Source organism: Triturus cristatus, chromosome 9 (assembly GCF_964204655.1).
Source record: "Triturus cristatus chromosome 9, aTriCri1.1, whole genome shotgun sequence".
Classification (NCBI taxonomy): domain Eukaryota; kingdom Metazoa; phylum Chordata; class Amphibia; order Caudata; family Salamandridae; genus Triturus; species Triturus cristatus.
In genome coordinates this window covers 1,193,244,511-1,193,270,451 of record NC_140592.1, presented here as the reverse complement: position 1 = coordinate 1,193,270,451, position 25,941 = coordinate 1,193,244,511, and the positions used below count along the sequence as shown (strand labels likewise).

The 25,941-nt window shown below is 52.7% G+C and overlaps 1 protein-coding gene across 1 annotated transcript in view; it reads right to left on the bottom strand.

Moving 5' to 3' along the window:
• The window catches only part of ATP6V1D (ATPase H+ transporting V1 subunit D), a 137,626-nt gene that overhangs the window by 71,077 nt on the left and 40,608 nt on the right, over positions 1-25,941 (bottom strand). The window contains exon 2 of the mRNA XM_085627207.1: positions 22,893-23,010. Coding sequence (XP_085483333.1) covers positions 22,893-23,010 — 118 coding nt within the window. The remainder of the gene's footprint in view (positions 1-22,892; positions 23,011-25,941) is intronic.

Below are 25,941 nucleotides of genomic sequence, written 5' to 3'. Positions count from 1 at the left end.
ACGCGACTTGCATCATTGGGTAAACTAATGCATCAACCATCAGCAAAATCAGTTTTAAGACTTGCAGTAAAGTATATTCAGCCCAATGGATTGACTAGGTCTTAGGTTTCACCCACACCCTTTGAAAGGGAAGTTCTGATTGTTCAGCATTTAATGAGCCGTACCCCTAATTCCCCCAATATGCTTGCTTCTGTTTTTTTTTTTTGCAAATCTGTTTTTATTAAGTTTAAATTGTAGTACAGGAGTATATCGTACGGCATCAGGTTTCACATACATTAAGTCAGAAACGTACACAGGCTGGTAAATCATGTCAACTGTCAAGAGGGGGGGGGCAACCTGGTGTCTGTTAGCGCGCCCACCGCCACCCTCCTGAGATCCAGTCACTTCACCCTTAGCAGTTCCGATGCCATCTCTTGAGGAGGGGCCAACACCACCACCCACCAGCCATTGAGCCGTACAAGGAAACTAAGCTCGCCTACACAACTGAGGCATCAATAAAGTCAAAAAGGTTACATGCAATACAAAAGGGAGAACCCATAACAAAGGCAGCGTTTACAGTGATGCGCATGGTGTGCTCCTACCCCCTGCCCGCCCAGACCCCCCCCCCCCGAACTCCAGGAGCACCCCTCCAAGTCCCAATGGGCGCAAACATCCCCAAGTGTTCCCAGACGCCTCATCAATGGGCCAGTCATAATGGGGGCTATGCTATCTCGCCAGCGAGGCTGCCTACACTGCGCCGCCGCTTGCGCCATTGCCATCCTGCCTAGCCTCACCCGTGCAGCCTGTGGTACCCTCCCCCACCGAGCGCAGAAACTCAGCAAGCAACTGTTCCCAGCGGTCAGCCATGGGCTCCCTCTGCAGCCCCAGTGTATCCTCCCTGCGGATGGCCGTCCCCTCCGCTCTGGCCCATGCCTGAAACGATGAACTCCAGGCCCTCGCGTGCGGAGGGTCGGGTGCCTTCCATCTCCTGGTAATGAGGCGCTTCGCCACCACGGGCCCCAGGTCCAGGAATCTGGACACTACCTTGTCTTTGGGCGATCTGGTAAATTGATGCAAGATGTGTTCGGGCCAGTCAAAGGAACGCTGCGCCCCACACTCCCCTGCAGCTGCCCACTAACCGCCCTCCAATAGGCATGCAGCACAGGACAGCCCCACAGCATGTGTAGCAGCCCCGCCCCTAGCTCACGGCACCGAGGGCAGAGCGCATCAACGCGGTGGAAGTACCTATTAATCAGCCCAGGTGTGAGGTAGGCCCTGTGGACTATGAACAGCTGGATTTGACAGAACCGCATATTGCGGGAGATACGCACTGGGCTCTTGAGTACCCTCTCCCACTCCCTGTCTGTCAGCGGCCTCCCCAGGTCCAGCTCCCACTTGCCGCGGAGTGGGCCCAGATCAACCGCCGTGTGCTCTCGCAACGAGGCGGCGAACCAGCGGACCAAGTGCCCGCCCCTTCCCATGACATGCAGATATTGCATGGTTAGGTGTTGGGCAGGCTCTGTGGCCATGCTCCCCCATTTGGCGGTCAAGCTCGCCAGCAGTGAGCGGTGCAAGAGGAATCCGCCGTGTGGGAGCCCGTCCTCCGACACCAAGGTCTCATACGGTATCAGCTCACCATCCCTGTATAGGTCCCCCAGCGTGTGCACATCCGCCGCCCACCAGCCCGTCAGCACGGGGGCCGCGAGCACCCCCCCGCCTCCAGGAGAACCCTCCAGGGGTATCGCCGGCGCATATGGCACTACTGCGCGCGTGAGGTACAAGGCCCTCCTGAAGCACCTGTGCGCCACAGCCAGGAGGAGCGGCAGCGGTCCCGTCACCGCAGCCAAGGGGTGGAAAAGCCCGGTCACACGCTCCAGCGAGTAGGGGGCAGCCTCCGTGGCTGTGTCATCCCTGCTCCTGTCGGCCAACCAGCGGGCGATCCATTGCAGCTGTGCCGCCAGGTAGTAATGCTCAAAGCAGGGCTCCGCCAGACCACCCCTGTCCGTCGGGAGGAAAAGCTTTGCTAGCGCTAACCTGTGCCTGGCGCTGCCCCAGACAAAAACCCGCAGCATCCGGTTGAGCCTGCCAAAAAAGGCGGGTGGGACGTACAGTGGCAGGTTGACAAAGTAGTACAGTAGACGAGGGAGCATGACCATTTTGGCGAGCGCCACCCTGCCCGTGGTTGTTAGCGGGAGCGTGTTCCAAAAGGCCACCTGCGACCCAAGCGCCGTGACCGCCCTCCCCAAGTTGCCATCAAACAAGTCAGTTGGGCATCGGTAAATGTGTATCCCCAGGTATCGAAAGGTGCCGCCCCTCCACTGTACCGGCGTGCCATTCAGGCTGTAACCCGGGTCCGCAGTCTCCTCGCTGAAAGCGTACAGACAAGATTTACCCGCGTTCACGCGGAGCCCCGAAACAGTGGCAAAGGACCGCAACAATGGGGCCAGCCGCTCCGGCATACTACCTACGTCTCTAATGTACACCAGCAGGTCGTCCGCGTAAAGCGACACCTGGTGAACCGCGTCTCCCAGTGGTATACCATCGCCCAGGGTCGTCCGCAGAGCCTCCGCCAGGGGCTCCATCGCCAGGGCGAACAGCAACGGGGACAAGGGACATCCCTGTCGGGTGCCGCAGCCCACCGGCACCGCCTCCGAGACATGTGGGCCCAACCGAACACGGACCGTGGGGTTCCTGTAGAGTAGGTCAACCATCCAGAGGAAGTTCCCATTCAGCCAGTACTGCAACAGCACCGTGGACAGATATCCCCACTCCAAGCAATCAAACGCCTTCTCCAAGTCTAGGAGGAGGCACCCCGCTCTGGGCCATCTGTGCACTGCCTCACCGGCCACCCTAAAGTATCGTCTGAGATTGAGCGACGTGGACCTCGCAGGGACAAACCCATTCTGGTCAGAGTGCACCAGGTGCGGGACCACCGGCGCTAGCCGATCCGCTAGGGCCTTCGCCAGTATTTTGTAGTCGACGTTGAGCATCGCCAAAGGGCGGTAGGAGCCTAGGGCCGTGGGGTCGCGGTCCGGCTTAGGTAGGGAGACCAGGAACGCCTCCCGCATGGAGGGTGGGAGCGACCCCTCTTCCAGCGATTTGCTGTAAAGCTCGCGCAGCAGCGGCGGCGGCACCAGGGTCTCGCGGTACGCCTCATAGTACTCCGCGGGCAATCCGTCCGGCCCCGGAGTTTTGCCAGTCGCCAATGATTGGATCGCCTCCCCAATTTCCTCTAGGGAGAGGGGGCCGCTGAGTGCCGCGTTATGCTCCCTGGTAGCCGCAGGTAGGTGAATGGAAGCGAGGAACTCCCCAAGAAGGTGCCGGGAGCCCGTCCCCTGAGCCGCTACAAGCGTTTGTAGTGGCCTACGAAGGCCCTATGTATTTCACGCTGTGTGTGTACCATCACTCCGTCCTCCCCACAGATTGCTCCGATCGGGGTCCTGCGATCCTTCTGCCGGATTAGCCAGGCCAGCAGGCGGCCCGCCCTATCCGCCCTGGCGTGCGTTCTGGCGGTGTGCGCCGCATAATTGTGGCAGCGGAGCCGCTCCAGGAGCTCCGCGTGTTGCCCGCGGAGATCCTCCAGGCTGCGTGAGTGCCTGCCCCCTCCTTCTCCTTCCCTCTCCTATTGTAGGAGGTCGTTTTCAAGGCGCGCCAGGGAGTCCGAGAGGGCCTTTCGTATGTTCCACTGGGTCCCCAGGCAGTGCCCTCGAATGGCCACCTTGTGGGCGTCCCACTCCACCAAGGCACTGCTCGCCGTCCCCTCGTTGGCGTCAAAATAGGCCAGGACGGCCGTACCAAGGGAGGAACGGAACTCCGGGTCCTCCAGGGCGCTCGGCTGAAGTCGCCAGGTGGGCACCGGCGAGCGGTCCGCCACCCAGCAAATCCGAAGCCATAAGGGGTTGTGGTCGGAATGAGTCTGCCCCAGATATTCCGACCGTTCGATAAGCGGGAGCAACGATTGGGTCCCCACTATCCTGTCCAGCCGTACATGGAGATCATGGACTGCCGAGTAGTAAGAATATAGCCGGTCCGTCGGGTGAAGTGTACGCCACAAGTCCTGCAGCGACCAGTGCGTGAGCCAATCTCCCAGCACCCGGGCGTTAGATTCCACCACCGTGGCATGGAGGGGTGGGAAGGATCTGTCCAACTGGACATCCAGTACCATGTTAAAATCCCCTCCCAGCAGCCAGGGGAGCCCAGCATAAGGATGTAGGAGCTGCGTCAATCGCGTCAAAAAAGAGGCCTGGTCCACGTTGGGCGCATACAGAGAGCCCAGCAACAGCTCTTGGCCGTTCAGCTTCCCCCGCACTAAGGTGTACCTCCCCTCCCGGTCCACTACCACCTCCGTGCAGTCGAAAGGAACACCTGCTCGCACCCAGATGAGCGTACCCCGCGCGTGTGCCGAGTAAACAGTGCCGTACGTGCGTCCCCTCCAGCGCCTAGAGAGCCTGCCCAGTTCCGTCGAGGACATGTGCGTCTCCTGTAGGAGGGCAATCCCAACTGAGTGTCGCTGCAGATAGGAGAAGATGTCGTAGCGCTTGGACGGTGTGTGCATGCCCCGGATGTTCCAGGTCACAATGTTAGTGTGCGCCATTGCAAGTCCAGGTGAGCAAGCCGGGCTGGGGCCAGGGCGCCCTCGCCAGGGAAAGGGGGGGGGCCACAGTCAGGGGGGAGCATGTTAACGCGCTGCCATGTAAACAGTAGAACCATTATGAACAGTGTAACAAACGGGGCGTATTCCCAAAAGGGCATCCGTCCAAACCTCAGTAACGCCAAATAATATTAGGCTATTGCAGTGTGATAACAAATGGGGTTCGTGCAATCATAGCAACCTTCGGACCCAGTACCCCTCCCCTATCCCAACTGGAAGAGTAAGGAGCAGCATCAGGTCCGGAGCTGAACTGCCGTGCAGGTCCAATGGGAGCCCCCAGCGGGAGGCTTTCACAGATGCAATATTAGGTGACGTTCGCACCACCCAGCCCGCCCCCGCAGGGCCAGGCGCTCCCAGTTCTGGGCCCTCTGCCCCCCGAGCGGGCCCAGGGTCCCGGATCCATCCAGTACAGCGCCAAGGCAGTCGCGCGACCGACCCCCCCCCCCCCCCCCCCCCCCCCCCCCCAGTTCAGTGCCTGCAGCTGTTGTCCAACCTTCGGCGTCCCGACATCTGATCACACAATCAGGTCCGCCGTCTGCGGGGTCACCACTGGCAGGAGCAAGTCCTCCGAGACCACTGTGGACGGGGACGACGCCCCACTCGCTCCCGCCCCGCTGGGCATGCAGGCCTCCATGCGGTCACTGGCGGGCAGCGTCCCAAGCGTCGCCACCGCCTCCAGCGCCCCCCGCCGCTCCATCCGGATCCTCTCCGGGCTAGGTGCCACCGGTCCCAGCCGCGCCGGCCGCCGCGCCCCTCGGCGCCCTCGTCTTCTGGATCGCCTCCCCGGGCGGCCGTCGACCTCCGAACCAGCAGGCCTCGCCCCCGTCCACTGTCCCGACTCTTCCAGCCAGTCCCACACGTCCTCCGGGGAGTCGAAGAAACGGGTCCCTTCTTTTGCCACCACTCGCAGGCGGGCCGGGAACAGCAGGGAGTAGGGCAGAGCCAACTCCCGCAGCTGGCGCTTCACCGCCATGTAGTTGCTTCGGCGCCGCTGGACGGCTGCGGTGTAGTCGGAAAAGAGCATAACTCGGCTACTGCCCACGGTCAGGTCACCAGTTCTGCGCGTTTCGCTGAGGATCGCGTCTCTGTCCCGGTAGTTGAGGAGCTTGAATAGGAACGGTCGGGCCGGGCAACCGGCTGGGGTCTCTGCGCCGGCACCCTGTGCGCCCTTTCCACCACGAAGTGTTGAGATAACACCCCCTGGGGCAGGAGGCCCCTCAGCCAGCTCTCCACGTATTGCTCTGGGTGCCTGCCCTCCACTCTCTCCGGGAGACCCACTGCGTGGATGTTATTGCGCCTCGAGCGTCCTTCCGCATCATCAACCCTGTCTTTGAGCGCATGGACCCGGTCCAGTACATCCTGCAGCGCCGCGCCATGGCTCCGCACAGTAGGTTGTAGTTCTTGGAGCGTCTGCTCGTGCGACTCCACTCTCTCGGCCAGTTTGCGGTGGTCAGCATGGAGGAGGGTGAAATCAGACGTGACCTTGTCCATCCTTGTTTCCAGTGACACCCGCGTCTGATCCAGGGTGGCGCCGAGCCTCTCCACTGCCGCTAGCATGGTATCCATTTTGGTCGAGAGGGCCGCCGCTTGCGACTCCGCGTCCCCCCCCCGGCCGGCTCTGCGCGGGGTCCGCAGTCCCAGCCCGCGGCTGACCCTGCTGCGTCTTGTCGCGTAGTCGGCCCATCGCGTACTGTTGGGCGGTCGGCATTCACAGGTCGTTGCCAGGCGCCGTGTACTCGACCCGTCGCGGGCCGTCCAATCCACGCCGGCTCCCCGCTCCACTCTGTCACCCGGCCCCTACTCGGACCCCGAGGCCCAGCCGCCGGGCCAAAGTCTGTAGGGGGGGGGGGGGATCGGGGGCACCCCACAGCCCGCAACGGCAACCGGCCCCAGTAGGGTGGGCCCAACCGGCAGCAGTCCTCCAGTTCCCTTCAGGGCTCCGCACCACCGCGCCCCCTCACCAATGCTCCAGTTAGCCGGCGGTCAGTCTAGGCCCGTACTGGCCCGCTAGATGCTCCCAGGCGCTGAAGCCCCCGCCGGCCAGCACCACATCCGGGGTCTCGCCCCCGGCGGCGCAGCGTCCAGTGCCCCGGGCGAGGGCGTCTCGCCTCTTCAATGCGCTGCTTCAGGCAGCCCCCTCAGTGGCTAGCGTGCCGTCCTCCGCCTCGGCCACTCGCAGTGCGGCGCCTCGCAGGTAAGGGCGTCAGCCCCAGGCCGCAGTGCCCGCTCCACTGCCTCCGGGCTCTCCCGCGCGGCAACTGTCCGCTCCCGGCCGCCCCAGTACAGGCTCCGCCACACAGGCCGCTCCAGCTCGGGGTCCTCCGCCACTCGCAGCTCACTCCCATGCACTCCGGACTCCGGACTCACCGCTGCAGGCCCCCGGCACAGCCCTTCACGCCTCGCCACTCGGGTCCGCTGGCTCCCCCGGTCTCCAGTCTTGCCGGGGGGTCGCCGCTCCTCTGTCCTCCACCGCCCTCCGCGATGTGTGGCGATCTCTCGACCTGCAGGGCCTGGACGCCACGCTCCACTCCACGCCTCCGCAGCACCCGTCAGGGCTCCCACCGGTCTGCGATCGCCAGAGATAGCAGCTCCCAGCCGCCGAGGCACCGCAGCCGCCAGGGGAACAACCTCGCTGTCAGCGCCGTCTCCCGCTCCGTCTCTCGGCGTCCCCGCAGGGTCTCGCAGCAGGCCCCGCCTCACAGGCCGCCGCGCGCCTCCTCACCGCACAAGCTCCGCCGAGCCTCAGCGCCCCTCAGTCACCGCTCGCGGGGCCACACCAGCTGCTCTGCACTGCCCCACATCAGGCCCACGTCCAGCGACCACGATCTGCCCCCTCCTCAGGATAATCGGCAGGATGTCCGGGAGGTAACGGTCGGAGCCTCAGTCGCTCGCGTCCGCCATGTTGCCCGGTTGGCCACGCCCCCCCCCCCCATGCTTGCTTCTGTTTTTTCCTTTAAACACAACTTCAAAATACAAAAAGGAAAAAAAAAAAATTAAGAATTCACAAGTTCAGGCGTTCTACTTGCATGTGCTCAAAGGCTGAGGAATGGTACCACCCAAGACTTCCACCCTCCAAACTTCACTGAGGTAGCAAGCTAGACTCATGTCTACTCCATCTACCTACCACTAATGTACTGCCTCCTGCTCTTCTTCCATGCCTTCCCTTTGTATCAAACTCTCCACACTCAAAGTACGAACCTCAGCATGCATACTACCTCCTGCACGCAGATCATGAATCCTCTAGTGCTACAAACAACCCTCCTCTGAATAACCCTAAAAACAAGAAAATCTGCCTGCTGAACTAAACTGCCTGCAGGTCTGTTCAAGGGATGTTTCCTCCCCAACTGCTTTTCTCCAACTTCTGTATTTTGGCACAGCACAATTTCTCATTCTATTCACAGTTATTTCCTGTTCCCCTTTTCGGCTTCAGTCATAATAGTTTCATGTATTACTTCTTCGTCGAATCCTTAGTTGAGTAGAAGCCACCCTAAGTTCTGCAGGACTCCTCAAACAACAGATAAAAAGAATAATGCCAATTTCAGAGACAGGAACTTCAGATTCTCAGCTGCACTTAGGCTCTAGGCAGGAGTGTGTACTGAAAGGTCTCCAGGGTCACCTAAACCAGAGTTTTAGTGATGAAACCGGCACAACTGGCTACAATGAGTTCTGGTGCAGCCTAGGAGTTTAGGCGAGGTTTCAAATTAATAACATTTTGCTTAAGATTCTAAATGATTTTGAATTGGAGCACTATAGATGTCAGTCCCCTTAACTTAGCCACTCTAGGCCTGAACTAGGCCTCTCTATTTTGAATTATAAACGCGACTGTGGGTTTCCATTTCTTCTTTCCCCCACCCATCAAAATGTGCACATGTAAAAAGCTTTGCAGACATATGCTGTTCATAGGGAACTCGGCCTTCCTCTCAAACGCAATTGTTCTTCCGTTCTACCTGCCCGAGCTCGGAGATCCTGTTAATTTCATAAATATGGCACTGTTTTGTGTGTAAGGAGGTTTGTACTGTCACATCCAATGACATTAGGTCAAAAGGAGACTTATTATTGTTATTTTAGGGGATTGTGTTAAGTGATGTGTGTTATTCAACATTATGATTTGCTGGACCCGTGTAGTGTAACATTTTGCTCGCATTATGTTGACAGTGTACTTGCACTGTGCATTTTAAAAATAAAAATGGTCTCGTTTTGGAGGTGCACCAGAGCTTTTCTCTCTTGACTTACAGAGGCTTCTCGCTAGACTTGCCTTTCAAGAGTAGACCCCCTCTCGACTTCGGGAGCCAGACGTGCTATGCCAAGCTCTTAGAGCCTTCTCTCATACTTGGGGTGTAGATCCGTATTTTTGAAGTTTGGTGCAAATGTTATTTAGAACCAAGATTTCCTGCAACTGCTATTTACGGATAAATGTAAATCAGTTTAACTGTACGATGACTCCGATGCACTGGTTAATTTTGTGTTCTGTATCTTGTTTCATAGGGTCATTGACTCGCAAAATGTATGTGGTTCTCATTGGGATGATGCTCATGTATTTTATACTCCCGCACTGATATTTCTCATCATAGGACCTGTATTGTTATGAAAATATGAATCAACACATTTTCAACAAAAAAAAGTTACCTCCTCTTTCACTTCCACATCTGTGGGTAGTATACACGTCCCTCATTGGCAAACAAAATGAGGTGTGAAGAGACCACAAGGAGACGTGTAGGCATTACATAAAACACCTGCACAAAGATGCGTGGGGTAGAACAAAATCTCCCCTTGTTTAGGGTGATTTACAGCCTGTTCAACACTCTCATTCTCGAAACCACAGACACCTGGAGCAGTGCTTAAAGTTAAACTGTTAGTGAAAATATCGCCAATCACTGCTACAGTTCATTAACCATATACTAGAAGTAGTCACAGATTTAACTAACCTGCTGACTAGTACCCAAACAATGCTCAGGAAAGCCCATGGAGATAAAATGACATTTCAGAGACAACTGTCAAATCTCTTCACTACATCTTATCTTACAAGCTGTTCATCAGTGGAAGGATCTCAAAAGGTGAGCACCAGTAATGCACAAACTGCAAAGCAGGGGCAGAAAAAATATCAATTGAGCAGAAAATGTGGGTATAGAGGAATAAATTCATATTTCAAAGGCAGAACTGGCCCTTCCCTCTAGGATTAGCACCATCTAAATAGGAATTTTGGGGGGAGGGCATAACTATCACTTTCCATTAAGCACATGTCGATTTAAGTGTTGACAGGTTCTTATTTGGCACCAACATTCAATGCATTGGGTTGCAGGACTTCACAACCGCCTGGCAAGCATGCTCACAGAGGGGTCACATAGCAGGCACTGCTGAACATAAAACAGCTAATGAATGATCCTGCCACCCTAATACAAGATTTGACCAACACTCAAAGTGAACTTCATCTAAACCGTATACAATCAAAGCCAATGCTTGGACTTTCTACACTTCTGAGTGACCGAGACAAGATTTGTTTCCTTTGACCTAAGCAACTGGGTACTTAAGCAGTCAGATCAAAGAGTATTTATGTTCAACACTGACTTCAGTGATAGAATGACTGTCAGACCCATATGCTCGGCAGAATTCCCCATCTCCAAAAAGGTCCCTGCTTTTTTGACATCATTGATAAACTTTGTCAGTATTGGTGCTCTACTCCATACACCGATTTTGGTGGTTTTGATAACTTACTCCTCCTGTGCATTTACTACCCATTCTGGCTAAAGAGATGACCTACTGTTACTTATGAAGATGCAACTTCCAGTTCCCAAAACTTCCAGCCGGCAGCTTGTTGTGACCTAGAGTTTAACAGTACTCCAAAGCAGAAAGATTTGTAGCTTCTGAACTACATTTAAATGTTAGGCATTTATAGGTCGGTCTCCATCACACCATCCTATAATTCAGGGTGAAGAGGCTTCAAATAAGGACTTGCATTTCTCTTCTTAGAATTCCTGGTGCAGATCACGCATTGCCATTCCAGTGTACAGGAGGACATTCTATTATCGTGTTATACTTTTTGCAGGTCTTAAAAGCTGACCGTTAGGCCTCTCTGTTGATATATACAGCTATAACATGATGCTTTATTCTGCTGATCCAACCTCAATGCACCCTATAATTCCCCCTTTTCTTGTTATAAAGCCTAATCATGCGATTTAGATCATTTGAGACCCTGGTATCGCATAGCTGTTCCTGGATACCTGTGCTGTCCAGGAGCCTTAATTTTCTTTCACTTGCCCTCTGGTATGAGCCCTATGATAAATCTTGTGTCACTCGCAAACTTACACATGATGTCTTCTAACTCTATGGTCACATAAAATGTACTGACGAGCACCAGAGCACACATTGGTCTCCTTATTTTTCTCAGAATGAGACCCAGCTTATCAAGACTGCAATCATCCAAAGGCTGACTAAATTGTTTAGGAACATTCTGTGGCTTCAGTAAAACGTTTGTCACTGTCCCTCAAAGTTTCCATATCCACTTCTAAGCCTAAAAGGCGTGTCAATCAATCAATTCAGTTGTTAAGCAACTCCTACGGAGGTTCACAAAAATACACCAATACAATAAAAAGACATTTTAAATGCAATACAAAAAATGTTTCCCTTTTTCTAAAATACACCAGTAGATTAAAAAGTGAAAAGAAGGAGAGACATACTTTGTATACAGTTCAAAAGTCTTCAATGTCCAACCGTTACACGTTACAACCTGGTAGCTAGACTGTAAAAAATTTCCTAATAAATAGCCAGAATTTTTTTTAAAAAATTGGAATATCCTATAACAGACCATTTCATTTGGAGGGAATAAAATAAATGTTCGGGCCTCCTGAGCAGAATGAATATTACATTTAATAAATGATGATCTTAAAAACAAACGCCTTGCCCTTTGTAGTTCCGGACACACAAATAGCACATGATTGAGATCCTGAATTTGTATATGACCATTCACAAATTCTCTCCTCTTGAGATTTTATCCCACATACCAGTAACTTCGTTTAAGGGCAACAGGTTAGTTCTCAAAAGTAGTATCAACCTTCTAATCCCATGTGGATGATTCCATGTTAAATAAGGTTGTGGCCTTTGCCCCAAGGCGCTCCCACAAACCACCTTATTGCGGGACTTAGATTGACTTAAAGCTATATCTCTTGCCATACTAAATCGAGCTTGCGGACTTCTTTAAAAATAACTTCAATGCAGGCTTTGGCATGGGTGAATCACTATTTAGACTGAGCCCAAATATGTCATTTGCGTAAGCAAATGATCTAAAGAATGCGGATTGATCCTTTCATTTATCAAAAATTTCCATTCTCTTAATTTGCAAGGCACTTCCGGCAGGTATACAGTAAGGGGTCGGACCGTCCGGAGGAGGACTCTGATGCCTTGCTCGCAGATATTCGCATGCCCTGCCTGTCGGAGGCCGACCGTGAAGCCCTGGAGGCCCCTCTCGCCGCGACTGAGCTGCAACGTGCAATCGCGGACCTCCGCCCGTGTAAAGCTCTTGGACCTAATGGCCTGCCGATTGAGCTCTACAAGCTGAAGCCCGACGTTCTTAGCGTGCACCTCCTCCGTATGTTTGAGGAAAGCACGGCGACGGGGAGCTTACCGCGCGAGCAGCGCCTGGCCACGATAGTGGCCATACCGAAAGAAGGGAAGCAGAGAGAGGCCTGCTAATCGTATAGACCGATCTCCCTGCTCAACGCAGAGCCGAAAATTCTTGCAAAAACTCTCGCCAATAGGCTTCACTCCGTCCTTCCCACGCTGGTACACCCGGACTAGTCCGGCTTCATGCCACATCGCAATACGGCACTAAATATCCGCCGCCTGAATGGTGTATTGGGTAGGTGCCACACGATCCAAGAAGATGCGGTGGTGGTGTCGCTTGACGCTACCATGGCTTTTGACACCCTTGAATGGCCCTACATGATGGCGGTACTCCGCAAAATGGGCTTCGGCCCCCGCTTTGCGGCATGGGTTCGCCTCCTGTACTCGGAGCCCCTGGCCCAGGTGGTAGTCAACAACAAGGTTTCTGAGGTTTTCGCCCTGGGGAGGGGCACCAGACAGGGATGCCCGCTCTCGCCTCTCCCCTTTGCGCTCTCCCTTGAGCCGCTGGCGGCGTGGATCCGGCAGGACATCTACCTCACAGGGATACGATGGACGGACGGCTGGGAGGACAAAATCTCGCTATACGCCAATGATATCCTCCTTTACTTATCCCAACCGCGGAGATCTATAGTGGCAGCGATGGATATATTTACCAGCTTTGGGCGGAACTCGGGGTTCCGCATCAACTGGAACAAATCCGTCCTCTATGTCCTCCATGGCAGCCCTCCCAGGCTTCCCAGCAGCTGCCCGCTTACCGTGGCGGAGGACGGCTTCAAATACCTGGGAGTGTTTGTCACTCTGGATAAGACTCTCCGGTATGAAAAGAATTTACTGCCGCCACTGCGACGGCTCCAGCACGACTCAACTTCGTGGCAGCGACTGCCATTGTCACTGCTGGGCCGGGCGGCCCTCTTTAAAATGATGGCGCTCCCTAGATTTTTATACGCCCTCCAAAACTATCCAGACTTGGTGCCCAATTCCTACTTTGTGGCTATAGAGGCGGCGCAGCGAGCCCTCCTTTGGTCGGGTGCGCCTAGAATAGCATTGCGGAAACTCACGTTGGGATGGTACGACGGGGGATAGCCCACCCGGATATCTGCAAGTACTATTGGGCCGCTCACCTTTCGGCGATCAATCAGGGGACGTATAGTGATGGGAACGACCCAGGTTACGGGATGGACAGATGGTTGCTCCCGGGGGGGGGGGGGGGGGTCGCGCTGTACTCTAAACCCGGCAAGTTTCAGCTCACCGGACCGACGAAGCACTCTGTGCAGATCTGGCATGCTGCACATCGCAAGTTGGGCTGGTCCAACACTTTGACCATGGCCACCCCCCTGTGGGCGTCGGAGAGACTGGGAAGCCTGGGTCACACAAAGGGGTTCCGTAGCTGGGACCTTATCGGGATCTCCCAGGTGAAGGACCTGTGGGGGTCCGAGGGGGATCAGATCTTTTGCCTACTTGCAGGAAACGTACGACTTGGTGCCTACGGAGTATTTCAGATACCTGCAGATTAGGAACTCCCTCCAAGCGAACATTCCACCGGAGCATGCCATCTCGCTCACGTACAAAAAAACGGATAAATAACCCCCCCGATCCACTCGACTCCCTGAAAGAGAAGTGGGTGGCTGATGGACTTGAGATTGACGACGAGGAGTGGGTTACCGCTCTGGCGTCCCCAAGGGGGGTGGCGATATCGGCTATACTCCGGTTCGTGCAGCTTAAAATATTGCACAGAGTATACGTTTCTTGCACAAGAATTCAGGCGATAATGGGGGGGGGGGGGGGGGGGGGGGGGGTTAGGGAGGGGCTCTGCCAGCGGGGGTGTGGGGCGACTGGCTCCTTTGTCCATATTTTGTGGGAATGCCCGGGGTGCAGAGGTACTGGAGGCGAGTTGTGTCCTGCATGCGGGAAGTGTGGGAGGTTGATCTTCGCACAGAGGCTAAGCGATGTATATTGAACATATGGGAACCCACAGACTTATCTACACGGGGGAGGCTTTGGGTCACGCTTGGGCAAATGGTGGCGAAAAGGAACATAGCCCATCTGTGGGGTGCATCGACGCTGCCGAAATTGGTGGACTGGCAAAAAGACATGGATTGGTGCATGTTGCAGGAGAAGACCGTATACACGGCACGGGGATGCCCCAGAAAGTGGGGGGGAGGTGTGGTCGCTTTGGAACACCTACAGAGGTGACATATGTGAGCCTCCGCAGGCCTGACTATCCGGCCTGGAGATCACGGACTGAATCTAGCCTACATTCAGAACTACTGTACATATGTCTAGTCCTACACTGTCGCTGTATGTCGCCGGTGCTGCGGCAACTCTGCTATCTTGGTGAAACAAATTTTCATATGTGACCTTGTTATGTTTTTGTAAACAATAAAAAGAGTTTAAAAAAAAAAAATCCATTCTCAAGGCGACCCTAAGAGAGCCCTCATCCCCCCAACAGAGAGCATTCCCCCACCTCAGGACCGCTGACAAAGATAAAACGTATGATGAGACTATACCAAATTCCAAGCGTAGAACATGTGGGGCAGCCAGAGAGTTTAAATTACAAATTTGGCGGAAGAACCGGCCTTCAGCCTTTTCAAAAGCAAGCCAACAGTTATTATCCAATACTTCTGCAGCATACGTTAATGAAGGAGGAATTTTAACCTTGAATACGGACAGGACATGACTAAAATGAAGTCTCCCAAAGGTTTTAACATGACTAAAAGGCGTGTCGAACTGGAGGAACTTCTATTAAAGACATAGATGGTGAGAGAAAGAAGGTGGTTTGCTTGCTGGATAGTTTGAATCATATCAGTGATATCAGCATGCACACATGAATTAAAGCTCTACCCAGAAGCAACCTACTATTACCTCTAAAAAGAACGCCGGCATGGGACTCGCCGCAATGGGAATAATGATATAAGTTGTTTGTTGAATGATAATTAGTCAATACATGAGAAAGCTAGCAAGGCCAGTTTCTTTTTATATATATTTTTAAAATATGTTTTTTTGTTAACATTTTCAAACATGAAAAAAGAGAACATTTTGCAGCATCATTACAGCAGTTTTTTTTACTTCATCCACGGTGATTTTTGTAACCGGTCCTAACTGATAAGAGTTTATTTTCGATGCAGTGGGGAATCAGGGAGAGGAGCAGTCCTACTCCAGGGGATCCATGCAGCACAGTCTTGTACATCACGGGGGAGGAAGGGTGAAAAGAAGAAAGAGGGTTGGAACCCCAGGAATCCACCAACTCAATATTCGTTCACGGACTCATCACACCATGCTTTCTACCATTGTCTTATTAACCACCAGGGGATGTACCGCGGCTGGTGTTCTGGACAACCTACATATCATCTATGCGGGGGAGGGAGAGTCTGTACACGCTCGGGTGATTTCCCAGGTGAGGTCTCCATCGCCTCCTCCTGATTATTTCCCACCCAGTCCAACATCTCATTCCATCTCTCAAGGTCCCTCTCTTCATTTTTATTTGCACGGACACTCCAGAGGGGTACCCCCTCCACCACTGCCCATTCTAGTACATCCATCTGCTATTTGTCATGGGTCTGGGGTGCTGCCAGCACCCAATGAATTGCAATACAGTGCCTGGCGAGTACCAGGACAAGGAGAGCGAACCTATGCATCATTTTTCCACCTTTCTTAGCGAGTGGTAGAAGGCCCAGGAGGCGATGTTGAATTGACTGGGCCATACGGTTCTCAGTTATCCGGGCCACCGAGCACATACCTTGCACGCAGTACAGATGCAGTACCCTACAACTCCATGTGACATGGACAAATCCGGCAGGTGACACGCCATACCACAAACAGTCAGCTGTAAGTGCTGGATAGATCCTGCTAACCCTCTGTGGGGTCAGATACACCCTGTGAAGGTAGTAGAAATGCGTTAGTTTGAATCAGGCTTTTCCGGCGGTCTCCCACACCTGTGCCATGGCCAGTTTCCACTCTGAATATGTGAGTTGGGTATCAAGGTTTCAGTTCCACAGAAGGCGGGACTTAGTTATATCAATCCACCTGTCCTTCAGGGCTGCATAAATTCGGGAAATAAGGATCCTACGGAAACCCAGGTCTAGTATAACCCTTACTACCTGGGATTCCTCCAGCTCGTCAGGGAAGCTAGTCCATATATTGCTGGCCGTGCATGATATACCGGTGTACTGCAAGTACTGTCCCGGGCCAACCCTGAACAACTTGCCTGTTTCGGCGAGTGTTGTACATGAGTTATTTAAATAAAGATCGCCCACTTTCTGACAGCGTCCCCCTATCCATGGTGTTACATCCATGAAGTCCTTCAGACGCAAGAAGGGCGTAAGCCACCAAAGTGGGAGCAGTCTTGCATACGGCACGCATTTCAATTCATGTGTTACCGCTCTTTCCCAGGCATGTGTAACCTGGGATACTATGGGTAGGGTACTCGTCGGGGTTCTGCACCCTCCCATTAGGAGCTTTGGGAGGTCAGTCGGGGACACTAGACCCACTAGCAACTTCTTTCCCTAGTTAGATTCTTCCTCACACCATAGTGCAGCATACTGAAGCAGCCCTGCTAAGTAGTACAACGGGAGGTCTGAGAGGCCAAGGCCTCCTTTCTCTAGGTCCAGTTTCAGGGTTTCCAGTTTGACCTTGCTATGTTTGTCATCCCAGATCAGTAAGACCAATGGGCCATCAAGTTACCGAAACAGTGCAGTCGGTAAAGCACGGAATGAGTTTTGCATGACATTTAGGCATCTCGGTAGGAGTGCCATTTTGCTAAGAGCTACCCGCCCCATAGCCGACAACGGCAGGGTCTTCCAGACCGCCAAAGAATGAGTAAGATCTCGCACAATGCAGCCCATATTCAGGTCGTATTGCAGGTGTTCATCATGGGTCACTTGAATCCCAATGTCTCGGAAGTGGTGCCTTTCCCTGGGAGACCCACCCCTGGGAGGTCTGTTGCTGGGCGCAAGGCCAGTGATGCCATGGGAAACACCGTCTTGTGGCGGTTAAAATGGAGGCCCGATACGTTCCCAAAATCTGTCATGAGATGCAGTAGCTGCGGGACAGATCAGACCGGATCAGTCCCATAAAGGAGAGTGTTGTCTGCATACGTAGACTCTATGTGGGTCGTGTCTCCCACCTGTATTCCCCGGGCCCCATGTTTATCCCTTCGATAGAGCGCCAGGGACTCCATGGTGAGGGCAAAGAGGAACAGTGACAGGTGGCACATCGTCTCATACCGCTCTCAATATTGAAGGCCTCCGACACCACATGGCCAGTGCGCACTCATGCCCTGGGTGCCGTATATAGCAGGAGTATCCAGGCCAGGTAGTGTGGACCAAATTCCATTCTCCAAAGTACTTCCCAGTAGTATGTCCAGGAAAGAGTGTTGAAGGCTTTTTCTATGTCTAATACTACCAGCGCAGCCTCTTTCCTCGCATTTCTGGTGGTGTGTAGAACATGTGATCGGTGTCGACCAGTTGGGAGACCATCAGACAAGGTCACTCTGCCAAGACCTTCGCCAGAAGCTTCACAGACAGTGAGCATAGACAATGGGTAATACAATCCCAGATAGCAAGGGTCTATACCAGGTTTTGGCAGCATGATTAGGAGTGCCTCCCGCATATGATCAGGCAGAATACAGACTGATTTGGCCTCGATTGTGTCTAGTAGAGTAGGGAAAAGGTCAGCGGAGTATACTTGAAAAAACTCCACTGGGAGGCAGTCAGGCCCAGGCATTCACTTTTAGCCATATCTTGGAGAGCCACCATTAGTTCGTCTAGTTGGATTTCTTCCCTGTTGTCTGCCAACAGGCGGGGGGATAACAGACGATCGTAATCCCGTCAAGAAACGTTGCCATTTGGCACACCCGTCGTCCAAGGCCGCTACCTGCCCATCTGCCATCAAAAAGAGGATCACAGGGGCTCATTCCAGCTTCAGAAGCCAGGCCAACATACGACCCTATCGATTCCCTTCTCTGTCTAGTCTCTGACGGTAATCCGGTCACACGTGACAGTCCAACCTGTCCCAGACCTCAGCAAATCATCTATGTGAATTTGTGAGGTCTAAAAGTCCTTCCTCCCCTCCCTCCGCTTATTGCTGTAGCTGGGTCAATCGGGGCTCCACTTCCAACAGCTCCCTTTCAAGTTTTCTCCGGGGACTATATATCTTCCCAAGGGAATCCCCTCGGACCACCACTTTAAAGGCACCCGATTTGACATCCCTCGTCTCTGTGGAGTTGCAGCGGTTGTCGAAATAACCCTGCAGTGCCATTTGTATATCTACAGTGAACTAGAAGTCTCCACAGAGAGACACGCGATCTATGCCTGCCCAAGTCACATTCCAAGAGGAGGTGGGCATGGTCCGAAAGGAAACGCACCTGGTAGCTCATCTCCCTGATGTTCAGAGCCCCATCAGTGGTGGTGACAAACCGATCCAGTCTATTGCGGGCGTGGTGCATGGGGGAGTAATAGGAGCACTCTGCTACCATTGGGTGAAGTTCCCGCCATATAAACTTACACTGTACCCTATGCATAGTCTCAGTCAGTCTGGCAGTCGTGTGGGGCTTGGTGACTAACCTAGTCAGGTTAACTATGTAGTGGGTTATGAGGCACCGTGTGGTAATGGCGCTCACTTTTGACGGGTATGTTTATGCTTGGTATCTATTGCTGTGGTGCTCAAGGGAGGGGGAACCACCAAAACCCCAAAATATGATACCTTGGGATATATCTTAGAAACAACTTGATGCCCGACCACACATCATTGAAATATTAAGATACAATATTAGGATACAAGTCATCAGTGCAAATTACTGTGTAGATGTTCTTGGTCTTTTATTATCTTCTTTAGAGGTCCAGCCTAATGTGTGCTCGGGCATGGAGTTTAACCTAGTCAGGTGTCTGTCCAATGCACCCTTGATTACACAATTAAAGTCTCCTCCCCAAATAATGGCCATGTCCACATAATGTATCAGTTCGGTCGCCAAGGATGTAAAAAAAATCTTGGTCGTCCGTTTTGGGAATTTAGACATTAAGAATGAACAGTTCGACACCAACTAAATCGGGCGTGCACGAAAATGTATCTGCCATATAGCTGAGCTGTTGGAACGGGCACCCGGGTGCCACCTAGATGGAGACTCCCATGGCATAGGAGGAATAAGTCAATTAATAAAATTGGTCCCTCCACTTTTTTGTAATTTCTGAGCTTCTATCTCTCTGTCAGGTATGTCTCTTGCAACATGGCAATGTGGATGACTTGAAGTCTCAAATAGGTGTGTGTCCTATATTCTTTTACGAAAGAGCCCAGACCCTACGCGTTCCAGGTGAGAGGACAAGTGGAGTCACTCATCGGTAAAAGCTCGATCGCACACCCCGCTACCCCTCTACAACCCGTCCCACTCTCAGCACCACTGTAACTGCATTAAACAATACTTTGCAAAATGAATACAACTCCCACCCCCTCCCCGGTTAAAACACACTATAACTCAACTCATGTCTTCCCATTTATTTTGAATCCAAACTACACAATTGGGCTTCAGTGAGAACTTGTGTTCAAAGTAACTAAAACAATCCTTCTCTTTGAACTGAGTTTTCTTCCTAGGGCAAGACAGAAGACTTGGCTCACAGCTCTGACTCCAGATCTGGTGCAGCCTCTATGTTATCCCTACAACCAGCACACTTCCATTCATACAGACACGCAACACAAATCTTCTGCTCACAAACACCCACAAGGGTTAGCGGAGTACCACTCACACTAAGGGTAGGTTTCAGGGGGTCGGGGGTGCCAACAATCTTTGTGTAGGTGGGAGTCTCTCCCATGGGCTGAGCCCCATAGGGATTTATTTGCAACTCAGTGCCCTGGTAAGTTGAAAAACAGATACACTATTAAGGACTAGGCATGCAACCGCAGTTTGTATACAACTTAGCTGCACACAGTGTCATATCTGTTAAGTGTATGCCATCTGAAAAAGTTACAGTTCCGTCTGTGTCTCTCAGGACCCAGGAGGCGAGAGAGTTTCCCCAAATACAGTGTCAATACTAAGGCTGTTCGGTACCAGGCAGCGGCGACCCCCTGCAGCGAGTCCGAGCTGCTCCCGGTTGATTCAGCTGACATGACCGACTCTACCCAGGCCCTGGCCTGTTCACGTTCTTGTCACTGCTGTTTTAGATCCAGGGAACCATCTCGTCGCACCAACACTCCAGCCCCGGAGCAGCGCCATCATCTGCTTCTCTTCCTGGATCACGATCCCGCTCCTCATTCTCCTCTGGGTCTGCCTCTGGCAACCCCTCATCCTCCCGGCCAGACTTCACCATGAACCTCCAGCCAGTCCCAGATATGTTCCAGTGATGTAAAGAAGTGTAAGCGGCCCTCTTGCAAAACTTTGAGCTTGGCTGGGAACAGTAGCATATATTGGAGTCCCATCGACCTCAGCTTCTGTTTGACCCCACCAAAGGTCTGCTGCTGTTGCTGCACTGACTTGGTCTAGTCTGGGAACATGCTGATCACATGGTTATCAAAGGTGCGATCGTCCTGAATGCGCACCCCCTCGAGAACGGTCTCTGTAGTCAATTAGTTTTGCGATGATGGTACTTGGAGCACCTCCTGGCAGTGGAGGGGGGGGGGTGCCAACAATCTGTGCGCATATTCCACCCCAAAGAAATTGTGACAACCCAATGTCTGGGAGCTGTGCTCTGATCCATTCCTCTAGGAACAATTCTGGCACAGAGCCCTCAGCTTTTTTTGGGGAACCCCACGAAACGCAAATTGCATCTAAGGGACCGCCCTTCTGCATCGCCTGCTCAGAGTTCCAGTTTCCACATCTGTGCCTTCAACGCGGTCACCCTAGCCTTGAGAGTCTGCATCTCAGTCTGGAATTCACCCACCTGCCTTTCTGTTGCAACTGCCCTTTCCGACCCTGTGCGGACATCAATGCGCAGTAGATTCATGTCAAGGGCTAGCGCCTCAATTTTGGTTTGCACGGCCGTGCTGGATGCTTCAATGGCCATCAGGATTTATACTCCCGAGGGACCCTGTAGTGTCTGCAATCTGTCAGGGTCTGTCGTCTGTAGGCATCCTGTTGAGCTTTGGGCTGCAAACTGGTCCATGGTAGCATTTTCTTATCTCAGACCATTACGACCCCCAGGAGTAATGTTGCTGACCAGAGGCAGTAGCGGCCACGAGGATAGTAGAAGGCAACAAGTCCACTTTAACACTGATGGGGGGGGCACCCCCTCAGTCTCCAGATGGGGGGGGCAGCAGGGAGCGTGCGGGCTGCCAGGGGGAGGGGCACAGAGTGCACTCCTTTTCCTCTGTCCTTAATAATAAAGGATGCCAGCGGCACAAAGGCAGTAGGGCCAGTGGTGGCACTGCCTTACACAGCTTCCCTCATGCAAATTGTTCTCACTTGGGGACGGGGCAAACGCGGTCTTAAACTGTCGGGACCTCAGTTTAATCTCAATGAGCCGATAGGGCTTAAAGATGTGGCCCGCGGACCATGCTGCACCTGCAGAGCTGACCCCCTCAGCAGAGAGGGGGGCCATGTGTGTTCTCCTGGGTCCGGGTGGGCCTGCCACCTCGAGGCGATCATCCAGTAGTCCAAGTGCTGGTGGGGCAATCCTCTCCACACCCAGACGATCCCTGCATCTCTCCTACCAGAACCCTCAGGCCCCAACACCCGAGCTCCTCAACTCTCTCAATGCCAAGGTGTTGTTGTGCCGAGTGCCAGTGGTGCAGCTGCCTTACTCAGCTTCCATCATGCAACTCTAACTCACTTGGGGGGTATGGGGAGAACTGCCGTCACTTCAAGGCTTCATTTGGGTTACTCCCCATCTCAGGAGTCTCAGCGTGTTCCGTGACGCACCATCAGGGCCCAGCTGGGACAGCCAAACGCTGGCTTTAGATGCCAGGAGGCAGGCTTAATCTCAATGAGCCCATGGGGCTCCAAAACGCTACTGGTGGACCACGCCGCACCCACAGAGCCTGCCCCCTCGGGCAGAGAGTGGGACCACAGGTGTTCTCCTGGGTCAGGGCAGGCCTGCCACAGACTACTGGTTCCTGGTAGAGGGCCGCTGCAGGTGAGTCAGTCCCATGTGTGGGCACAGCGCAACGCCCAGACTGGACCCCATAGGCTAGACCACTACTGATTCAGGAGGAGCCGGACCTCTGCTCCTCGCAGCCAAAGGCCATGTCCACTGGGGGCAGGATACCGGCGGCGGTGAAAGGGTTGTGCTCCAGGCAGAGTGGGCCTCCGGGCTGCTCAGCGCAGGTTACCCTTATGCAAGGCAAGCCCATCTATTTCAGTCTGGCACCAGCGCCACTCGCCGCGACTTCAGCCCTGTGCCACTAGGCCTCCGGCACTCCTCCCGGCGTGTGACAGTTTGTTAGGTGGCTCAGGCGCAAACATGGCAGGAAACTTCCCTACTCGATGCACCAACAAAAGGTAGGTAGTGGGGTCAGGTGCCTAGTCTGGGGCTCAGGTGCCCATCTGAGCAGGGAGCATTATGAAGGATGTCGTTGGTAGGTCGGGAGCACTGGTTTAGTGAGACCGATCAGCCACCTTGTTGACCTTTACAAAAGAAGACTCAGAGAATCAAAAATTGATTGCCTGACACAACAATCAGCATTTACATAGATAAAAAAAAACAAAAAAATAAAATGATTTTACCTCAATGATTTTCTTTAGGATTTGCCTGAAGCGAAGTGTGAGAGCATCAGATTTTTTCTTCAGGAGGTTTCGTCCAGTCTGAGCACCTTTTAAACGAGCCTTCATGATGGTCTGTGCCCTGTTGGATAAGAGAAAAAGAATAGTATGTTTGTAACTGTTAGAAATAGGGGTCTCTAGTTGGCAGGTTGTTACCCTGTCCAAGTATGGACCCTTCTTCCTAGTCGGGATAAGGGAGTTACACTTCTAAAATAACCCCTGCTCACCCCCTTGGTAGCTTGGCACAAGCAGTCAGGCTCATCTCAGAGGCAGTGTGTAATTTATTTGCCCATAAACAGCAGTAATACAGTGAAAACACTACAATAGGACACTACACTAGTTTTAGAAAAATAGACAATATTTATCTGTAAAACAAGACCAAAACAATAAAAATCCAACATACTTGAAATCCTCATAAAGCAAAACTAGACTTTAAAAACAGTTCCTTGAAGTTGATAGTTCCGTCCGGGACTATCCCAGCGTCGTCTCACTCGTGAACTAACAAATCCAACAGTTGTGGCTGACCGGGGCGTCATGGGCCAGCTACAGTGTTAAGAAGACCTGCAAAACAGTACCTTTAGAAATGCAGGGCGTCTGGGACCTTGTGATGTGCTGGCATTGGCAGGCGCCGGTCCTGGAGGTCAGTGCAGGAGTCGTCGGGCCCTTGAAGTCACACGTGTTGCAGGTTAAACTCTGTGCGGTTGAAGTCGGAAGCGCCGGCGGGCGTTGGTGGATAGGGTAAGAAGTGCAGCAGTGCGGCATGCAGTGCCCTCAGGTCACGGTGCAGGCAGCGGCTCAGTGACGCCATCCTGTGGCGCCAGAGAGACCAGGGCTCTGGTGCGAAGTGTGGCAGTGGTCGTTGCAGTGCTAGCAGGTCCCGGTGCAGGCAGCGTCATCGCCGTGGTCATTGCTGAAGCGCTGTCGTCGGCTGTCGAACTGGAGTTGATGTCACAGATGCCGGTGGGCCATGGCTGCTGTGTGGAAGGTGGCGATGCCTTGTGTAACTTAAGAGCGGTGCTCCCAAACCATGGTGGAGGCAGCGGCGTGTATGTCAGCTTGGAACGGCGGCGAGACCAGGGCTGTGGTGTGATGAGGGACGGTGCCCCGTGTTCTCCACGAGCGGTGTCCACATGTCACAGTGCAGGCAGCGGCATCAGGGACGCCAGGGTGGCAGTGAGGAGTGCGGTGCCCACAGGTCAGGGTGCAAGCATCGGCTCGATGGCGGTGAAGAACTGCGTCGTCAGTGAGCCTAGGCTTGCAGGGCGTAGTGCGGTGGTGCCCTCTGCGGTGCATTCGGGTCGCGGGGCCGGCAGCGGCGTCATTGACGGCATCTGGTTGCTTTTTCTTCTGTAGCAGCACAAAAAACACCGTTCCCAGTGCTGGTAGCAGATGAACTTAAAGTCTTTGTTGTTCCTGAGACTCAGTCCAACAGTAACTTAGTCATCATCTTTACCTGACATGAGGTGGCAACTCTACTCCTCTGGCTCAGGATAAAGGATTAAAACCACACTGGTGGGGAGCCACACGGATTCATTCACTATCCCTCATGATATCCTGCCAGTTAAAAACAAACAATACAGTTCCTATCAGTGCTTTGTACTTACTATCATATCTGGGATCAGAGAGACCTTTAAAGATGAAACAAGCGTTGGCTAGTACAATGGAACGGTGTGACACTCAGATAGCCTCGAAAAGCCAGTTTTTTTAATGGAGTATTTCCAGTAATGAGGAAAACCACAGAAAGTATAAAAAGCCACCTTACTTCTAAGCCTCAGAAGGTGCAACATCACCATGGAGGTCTGGGAAAGATCATCTTTGGAAAAGATGGATCCTCGATCAACTTACTTTTTTAAACCGCTAAAAAACGTAAGGAATCATACAGCTTCACCATAATGAATGACAGCAGCCACTACCACCAGTCTAGTTAGGTGCTGCTCAATAACACTCTAGCAGCCATTGATCACAAGAACAGAGGAGAGGTCTTCAAGTTCGATCCTTGAGACTTAGAGGGAAACAGAGAAAATTGTTGAGGGTCGTCACACTACACAAAAATGCAACCAAGTCACTTTGGAAAGCTGCAGGAGTGGGTCCCAAGTCCAAAGAAATTACAGTAGGTGAAGCAGATTCAACGTTATTGCAAATAACTGTGCTACGTAGCACCAACACACCTCCTTTGTCCCAATCTTGTAATACTAATGTTTGGGGCCTTTAGTAAAGAATCTTCAGTAATTATTTGGAGGCAGCACTAAAACTAGAACATGCATTACTAGAAATAATAACCAATAACCATTGTTCTAGCATGCACCACAGTAAATGCTCTATATACTTCAATAATTAAGCATTATTGCCCACTGCAGAGAGTGTAAGCAGCTACTAATTGCCTGGCCTCACGTGTGGGCATGAGTCTAAGTCCAGAGCACATAATAAGGGGGACATGCAATTAACAACTGTTAGTGACTTCCAGCATGGGAGCGATGAGGTTTTTAGCATCGGTCCACCACAACCCCACCCACTGCGGATAGATAAACCAGACAATCATCACCATCTGCATCATGTCCCTGCTTCAGACATTGACTGGACAGTAGTAATTACCCGCATCCTAAACCATCTGATGAGCCAATCTTAGCATTACTAAAGGGCCCTTCTGCTAGAAGCTATTATTACCCATCACAATGATGGTCGATTGAGCGTAGGTTGGTATTCCCAGGATTAGAAAACCCAAGTTATTCACATTTAAGCAGGACCCTCGTCCACAACTAGGTTATCAGAACACAGTCACAGAAGGTTAAGAGGGTGCAGCTCACAGCAACAAAAAAAGCTAGGCCTTGGAAATTCCAATTAATTGTTTCCTTCGCGATGGATAAGAAAAACACGTCATTAGCTTGTGGTACATGAATCACAGAAAAGGAAGTCATGTCCATTCTCTGTAGCCATTCGAGCTACTTCTATGCAACGATTTGTGGCGTGCTCGCATGTCACATATATGCAGCTTACTATAAGATGATCCTCTGTT